The 8,256-nt window shown below is 50.1% G+C and overlaps 1 protein-coding gene across 1 annotated transcript in view; it reads right to left on the reverse strand.

Annotated features, from left to right (window-relative positions):
- Positions 1-621: 621 nt before the first annotated feature.
- DUSP27 (dual specificity phosphatase 27, atypical) overlaps positions 622-8,256 on the reverse strand; it is a 32,711-nt gene continuing 25,076 nt past the window's right edge. Inside the window, exon 5 of the mRNA XM_003785737.2 lies at positions 622-3,467. Within this exon, the coding sequence (XP_003785785.1) occupies positions 622-3,467 (2,846 nt within the window). The remainder of the gene's footprint in view (positions 3,468-8,256) is intronic.

The following is an 8,256-nucleotide window of genomic DNA, read 5'->3' on the forward strand; positions in this document are numbered from 1 at the left end:
AAACCCTCTTGCCTCAGTCTCCCAAGCAGGTGGGACTTCAGGCACCCACCGTGATGCCCGGCTAGTTCATTTGTATCTTTTAAAGTGGATAACCCCTAATATTGAAAGAGCTAAAAGTGACCAGAATGAAGGAGAAGTATCTGACAACGTATCAATTTAATGGAGATCCAAAACAGTAAAAAGAAAGAAGCAGAACTGAGCATTGCTAGGAGAGAAAGGTCAGACTTGCCACAGGATGGATTTCCTGGGTCTTGTTACTCCACCAACAGAACCATGTCCAACATTCATGGCCTTTCTAGATGTAAGCTGCAGTCTCCTACAAACTATAGTACCTTTTCAAGCTCACCTCCCTGGTGTGTGACAAACACTACCAAATACATTAAGTGAAGCACCAAAGCTTAGAGAGGGCAATGGGCAACAGAAAATGGTGTCGGTTGGTCCAGCATTGGGACTTCATGGTGATGGCTCTCCTCTTTCCGCTCCACCTGTAGTGCCCTTATGCTCTGTCCCTCTTGAAGATCCTCTCTGCCTCCCCATCCCTTGACGGGTGATGGCGATGTGCGCCCTGAGCCCTGTGCTAAGCTGAATGGTATCCTCCAGCATTCTCGGCCGCTCCCTGGCTCAATCTTCCTTCCTTCTCTGCAGCTTAGTCCTCCTTTCTTCTTGCCGGCGTCTCCAAGCTGCAATGATGGCCTCATCATCCATCTCTTCCTCTTCTGCCCTGTCATTGCTTCTCCGATACTGGGACCGCCGCCCAGATGCAAACCTCCCTTCTTCTCTGTTTTCCATCCTCTCTTTCTCTCCCTCCTCTTCAGACCTCATAAAGCTCTGGGTGAATTTCCTCTTGGCTCCAAATTCAGAAAAGTCTGACTTGGATGACTCTTCCACATCTTCCCAGTCCCTGGGCCCAGTCCAATGTGGGTGCTGTGGCTCTGGGGACTCTTCCCCTTCGGAGGGCTCAGGGGTCCTGCGGAAGAAGTAGGGTTCTGGGCTCTCCCCTCGGGAGCTTGAGGTCTCACTGAACTTGGACCTGGAGAACTTGTGCATCTCTCTGCCTTCGCTGGTGGAAGAAGAAGAGAACCGTGAAGTGCTTCTTACAGAGTTGCCATTTGCCTCATGGTAGGAGGCCGTGTCCTGTTCCTCCGACTGAGATTTGGAGAACTTATAGCTGGAGGATTTAGACTCAGTTTCTCGGAGCACGGATGATCTGGTGTATTTCCCCCTGGAGCTTCCAGACCAATCGCTTGGGGGAGGAGATTTGTCCTCTGTCCTGAGCCCACAGAGCCATTTATTAATACTGCCATCCAGCTCTTTGCCAGCTCTGCTGCCACTCCCATAGTGGTCACAGACTGCCAGGGAAGAAGAGGAGGTGTCTGCTTCAGGTCTTTGGGAATTACTGCGGGAAGAATATCGGAAGCTCCCTATGGCACTGTCAGTGTCCTCATCTCTATCACCCACGCCATCATTCTCATCCTCCTTGACCTTCTTCTTCTTGAAAAGGGTACTGCGTTTGTTGTCTGAGGCCAGTTTCTCCATTCTGTACTCAGACATCTTCTCCCTCAGCTCCATTTGCATCTCCTTTTCCTTCTGGCCCAGCTCCCTCAGGTTCACATCGTCAGCGAAGAGGCTGTAGATGGGCTTGCTGGTCCCCCTCACTCTGCTCCCGGTGCCTTCCTCCCTCAAGCTCAGCGCGGTGTGGGAGGACAACACAGACTGTGCGTCGGTGCCCAGTCTGGCCTGGCTCTGCGGCAGCGGGTAGCCGCCCAGGGAGGAGCTGCTCTGTCCACCGAGCATGGAGACTTGGTCGTCCCCTAGGCAGCTGGCTGCTGGTGCTGCCTTCATGCTTGCCACGGATGGTGAGCGGGACAGTAACAGCATTTCGTTTTGCTTCTGAGCGAGGGTCTCACTGACTACCTGGGCAATCCAGTTCTGGATACTGGCGATGGAAACCGTGTCTCCAGGCCCCACTGGCAGGTTAGGCAGGGGTGTGGTGGGGTTGGAGGTCGAGCCTCCCCCTGCGTTGCTTGTGGCCTGAGCCGAGTGGGAGCGGTGGCTCTGGGTGCTGAACACGGACGCTGTGTCCCCATCAGCGCTGACCGAGGGGGCCGCAGACCAGAAGGCAGAGAGGGGGATGCTCCCGCTGGCCGAGCTGGCCGCCTCCCAGCTTGCCATGGACTGGCTCTCCTCCAGCGTCTGCCTGCTCCTCTCCAGCAGCTCCAGCCTCCGCTGCCTCTTCTTGGCTAAGGCCGAGTCCTCCCCCTTGCAGAGCTCTGCCACCTCCTCCTTGTTCTCACTCCCCACCTTCTTCTGGTGTTTGAGCTTCCAGGCCTGGTAGGCGGTCAGGTTGACGTCGGAGGGTTGCTCCTTGTCCCCGGCTGCCTCCTCCGCTCCGTGCGCACTGCTGCCGTCGCCCGCTTCCAAGTCTTTCTTGTGGAACCCAAATTGGATTCTCTTGATCTTCCACCGTTCCAGGGCAGTGAGTTTGTCCTTGTTCCTGCTGCAGAAGTTGTAGAAGGAGGGGGCCTCGGAGAACACACTGTCGCCGTCCTCCTCCGGCGCCCCGCTCCCTGCGTCGGAGCCCGCGGCGTCGGAGCCCGCGTCTGCCTGCTCTCTCCTGCTCCGGGAACGGTACGTGCGGGCCGCCTCCCTCTCGATCTCCAGCAGCCTCTCGTTCCACATGTCCCAGGTGCTCTCTGTGGACACCGAGTCGGAGCGGCGCCGCCCGCCGCGGCTCTGGGCCCTGGCGGCCAGCTGCTGCTTTAGGACCCAAATGTCGCGGCTGCAGACGCTCTCGGACGCGCTGCTCTGGCTCAGCGTGCGCCGCCGCCTGCTGCCAGCAAAGGATCCCGCGTTGCTGTCCTCCACCTCTTCCTCGTCCTCCTCCCTAGCCCACCTCCGGTGCCCCTCTGCTTGGTACCGCTCGTTCCGGCTCTGCCACTCCCGGACGATGCTCTCCACGTCCTCGTCCTCCAGCTCCCCTGCGCCGTGGCCCGAGGAGGTTGAGCGCCCGTCCTCTCCCCCGGGGGGGACCCTGCCCGTGGGGAGGCCCTGGGCCTTCTTCCACTCCTCGTAGAGTTTCTCCTCCTCCTCTTCGTCAATGAGAGTGTGGGGCTTGGAAGCCTGGCTGGCCTTCCCCAGGGAGGAGCCGCTCAGGTGGCTGGTGGTGTCATCCTCCTCCTCCACCTCCAGGGTGTGCACTCGGGCCCCGATGGTGCTCCCGGCCTCCTGGTCCAGCTCAGCCTCGTCCGCCCCCTCCTCCCCACCGTAGTCCTCTTCTCTCTCCTCCATCAGCTTCTCATTGAGCGCCCGCAGCTGCTTCAGGAAGCCGTCGTTGGGGTAGATGGCGCGCTTCTTGCGCACGGTCATCAGGGCCTCCAGGATGGCCATGTTGTGGAAGATCATCAGATAGGCCACCACCAGCACCGCCGAGCGGCTGATGCCCATTTCGCTGCTGACCAGGACTTTCCCTGAGAAGAAAACGCAAGAGATAATGATGACATCGCAGTGCCTTTTTTTGTGGGGTTTTTTTTTTTTTTAAGTGTTGTTTGATGTGCTGAACTTAAGGGTGTTTACTTTGTTTCCGGTGTTCATCCAGGCTCCAGTCACAGGAGGGATGAGCTGTCCCCATACTAGGGAGAGAAGAGCTGTCCCCACTGCCCCTGCATTGAGATACTGGAGGGCCTGTCTCCTTCCTCTTCACCAATTAAGCCTCAGAGAGAGGAGAAATAAAAAGAATATGGGGCTACTGGGGAATGCAGAAAGGGAAGGACAAGCTATGGTGAACGAGTCAGAGCGGCAGAACCTCTGTGCTGGGACAGTCACGGTCTAAACTGGGGAGTTCCCTTCACAGCACCCCCGATGCTGGGTTACCTACTTACCATGTAGGCTCTGCTCCTGGCATCCAGGGGCATCTGGCTCAATAGCTCATTGAGACACACACCCTTCACTCCATATTTGGACCATTTTAATACTTTTAAAATCCTTTCATACTTTAGGGGAAAGTATAAATTTCTGTAACAAACATCTAGTGCTCTTACTTTGACATTCTTGAGTCAATAAGGAATATATCTGTATGGAGCAGGAATTTTATACAAAATTCCTTAAGAAGATCAGTATTATGTTGCTTCCTATTTTTTTTTTCATTTTTTCTAGCTATTCTGAGTCTTTCTACCACTACATGTTTTGGGGAATCTTTTCATGATCCCTTACTATTCTAGCTGCTCTTCTCCAGGTCAAAACTTAAATTCATCAGTTTTTTTTCCCCCCTTATGTTCAGGACGGAGCAAGATATTTCAGCTTTGAACTGACCCACACAGAGTAGAGTGGGCTTCTCACCACCCTTGTTCTGGGCACTGGGACTTTATGACGCCCTTTAAGTTTGCAGTTTGGGTGCGATTCACACAAAGAACTCAAATTATCTTTTATATCCACTGAAACCTTTTTAAAAATTGTAATTAAGTCATGCCTTTCTTATCTTGTAGCAGTTTTTAAAGATAAGCATAACTTTACAAATTCCTACTAATACTTTTAGTAGAGGTAATCTTCTTTTTTTAGAAAAGCACTCGTGAGAACATTAGCATTTTATTTGTTTGTTTGCGACAAAGCCTAGCTCTGTTGCCCAGACTAGAGGGCCATGGCTTTAGCCTAGCTCACACCAACTTCAAACTCCTGAGTGCAAGCCATCTTCCTGCCTCAGCCTCCTGAGTAGCGGGGACTACAGGCACCTGCCACAACACCAGCTCATTTTTCTATTTTTAGTAGAGATGTCTTGTTCTTGGTCAGATTGAAATCCTGGAGCTTGAAATCCTGAGTTCAAGGGAGTCTCTCACCTGGGCTTCCTGTAGTGTTAGGGTTACGGGTGTGAGCCATTGCACCCGGCCTCTGTTTGTATAGCCTCTAGAAGTCTTTACAAGTCTTGACTCTGCCATTCCGTAGGTCCGATATCTGCTGGTCTCCTTCCTGTTTTGCATCCTTCATGAATGTGACAAATGCACCTTCTGTTCCTTCATTCTAATGACTGTTTAAAAGGCAGACTGGGACCAATGGAAACCTTCCTCCTGGCTGTGATCAATCTACTTACCAAACATCTTTGGAGATGTTTGCTAAATGGATTAAGACTCCTCTCTAACAATACGTGACGGACAGTGACTCCTTTACAATAGTCTTTGCACTGCACGAGGTATGGCTGGGCCTTTGTCACACAGGAGGTCAGAGTCAGAGATTCAGAGGTGCTGAGGCCCAGTAATGCCACAAGAGGGAGGTAAGAGAGCAGAGTCAGAGCCTCCAAAGGCGCGTCTACACGTACGCTTTTCTATTCCCACCTTCAGCTCAGGCTCAGTTGTCCCTCAGCAAGGACATCCCCTTCACCATTTGACCTGGCCACAGTCTCTTGTGGCTAGCCCCAAAGTCTCACTCTCTTTTGGGAGGTGAAATCACCAGGCCAACTCACTCTAGGACCAGCCAGTGGTCCTTCAGAATGTGACCAACCAGTCTTCCTCATAGGGTCATCAAATACTACTCAGACTCAGTCTGGTAGAGACCAGGTTGGGGGGTGCCATGCTTTTCCATGCTGTGTTCCCAACACCCCGAGATTCTTCCGAGTAGCCTCAAGGGCAGCCTGAAGGACAAGGGAGAGGCCAGGTGGGTCTGGGTCCTTTACCCACTTCCCCCAAAGCAGCAGTAGGATTTTCTGTATTCTGTGTTAGGCATGGGGTTCACATTGATGTATAGATTTTGCTCTGCACAGCTCCAGGGGGCATTCTTCCCATTAAACTAAAAATATATTTGTTTGGTTATGATGAAAAATTTCCAGCAGTAAATGGTTTGAGGAAGATGGTCTTCTTCTAATTTGCAGAATCTCCATTTTCAAAATTTCAGCTTAATACGAGTGTACATACGTTTAGGTTACATGTTTTGCATTTGTGAGGTTGAGGTCTCAGTGGTAGTTGTGTTCTTCTCCCAGGAAGTGTGCCATATACCCACGTAGTGTTCCCTTTGGGTGGGAACTTACTGAACCTCTTCTCCCCCTACACTCAAATTTGATTGAGTTTTTCTCTCATCTGAGCCTCTAGTTGTGAATCTACTAGTTTCGATTTAGTACCAAGTACATGCAATGCTTGTTTTTCCATTCTTGTGATACTTTGCTTAGGAGACTGTTCCCCAGATCCCTCCAGGTTGTTACAAAAAATCAATATCTCCCTTTTATGGCTGAATAGTATTCCACTGTATGCTGTATGGAACTTAGTTTATTAATCCATTCATGTGTTGAAGAGCACTTGGGTTATTTCCACATCTTTGCAATTGTAAATTGTGCTGCTATAAACATTTGAGTACAAATATCCTTATGGTAAAATGTCTTTTTTTCTTTGGGGTAGATACCTGGTAATGAGGTTGCAGGATCAAAATGGTAGATCTACTTTTAGTTCTTCGAGGACTCTCCACACTTCTTTCCATGAAAGCTATACTAGTTTGCAATCCCACCAACAGTGCGAAAGTGTTCCCTTCTCTCTACACCCATGCCAGTATCTGTTGCTTTGGGACCTTGTGATGTGGGCCATTCTCACTGGGGTTAAGTGATACCTCAAAGTAGTTTTGATTTTCATTTCTCTGATAATTAGGGACAATGAGCATTTTTCTTTCATGTGTTTGTTGGCCATTCTTCTGTCTTTGTGAGAAAAGTTTCTCTTCATGTCTCCTGCCCAGTTTTTAATGGGGTTGCTTACTCTTTTCTTGTTGATTTTACAGAGTCACCATTTTGACCAGCAATAGGGCTAATGGAGGGGAGGGTCTCTGTTTTTAAATTTTGAAGAGTACACCTAGTGGACAGACCACTGGACTTGAGCAAGACTGGCTTCAAATTCTCCCTACACACAGTATGATTTTATATGGCAAGGAACTGTGCTGTACCTTCCTGATTCTTAATTCCCCCTTTCTTCAGTACTTAAGGAAGACAAGTAATATTTGCCCATAGACCACCCCACTTGCCGCTGTTGACAGAGCTCAGAGCAGACCAGCATCTGCCAAATAAATTATCCAGGAAATTTGGGAATGGGACTGAGGCAGCAGGATCAGCCAGGTAACATCAGGGCTGAGTAGGCCCTTTTATCCATCTGAAGTAGAAAGAGAAGGAGTCTGGAAACTTAAAGTCCTGAGACTGTTCAATTGTTGTTCCAGACTGGGTGCCATGTTTCTGTCTTGGGATTCCTTCCCATCTTCCTAATTAGCACCTTGTCCTGCTTGTGAAGAAGTCTGAGATGGTTTTTACTTTCTGGCAAACAACAGAACCTTGATTACTGCACCTTGGGGAAGTCATATAGCCTTCCAGGGGTCTGTTTCCCAGTCTGGGCAATGTAACAACACCCAGTGCTGGGTTGTTGTGATCATCGTCTTAGAGTAGAGGAAACCACAGAAACTGAGGCTCGGGGGGTAATTCTAGGGATGCCACAATTCCTCTGTGGTGGAATAGGAATTACCCGCAAAAGCACCAGTAACAGTAACAGTGCAGTTGGTTTGGTAGCTGCCTGGTGGGTGGAGAGGAGGCTGGATGGAGAGGAGATTCCCACTGGCAGATTCCAGTGCACTGGCTTCTGGCAAGCATGACCCAGCATCCTGGGAAGGGAAGGCTGGGGGAAACTTCCTCCTGGGGCCTCCACAACTCCCCCGCACTGTCACCTCATCCTCCCTCCTTCCACTCTCCCACTGTCTCACTCTGGCTCCTGCTGTTGCTTTAGGAAACGGAAAATGCCTCCCACCCTCTGCGATCTGCACCCCTCACCCCACTCTTACCCCTTTTATGGTGAGGAGTGACAGTGTCTACACATGTCACCTTCCACACCCACCCAGTCTAGGTCCAGAGGTCAGCCAGTGAGCACCAGGCCCAAGGACAGCAGCCATTGGTCACCCCCATCCCCCAATAGAGCAAAAGTCCTACATTTTACAAAGAAGGCATTTTTAAGCCTTGAAAATGTGGGAAGACTCTTTACATATATATGAGATATATATCATGTATAATTATTATATATCATTTACAGACATACATTTTATTTTGTGTGTATGTTTCCATCAGAAGTTACTCACCCTGGCCATTGGTGGTGACAGGCAATGCCCTTCCCAAGAATCATTAACAGTATTATCATAGAAATGGATATAATTTTTTAAGTGACAGGTATTGGTGCCAAGTAAGCTCTTTTATATACATTTAAAAATTTGTATCCCTCACAGAAACTTTAGGATTAGATTTTTTTTTTTTTTTTTTTT

Source organism: Otolemur garnettii, unplaced genomic scaffold (genome assembly GCF_000181295.1).
Source record: "Otolemur garnettii isolate 467f Iridium unplaced genomic scaffold, OtoGar3 scaffold00016, whole genome shotgun sequence".
Taxonomy (NCBI): domain Eukaryota; kingdom Metazoa; phylum Chordata; class Mammalia; order Primates; family Galagidae; genus Otolemur; species Otolemur garnettii.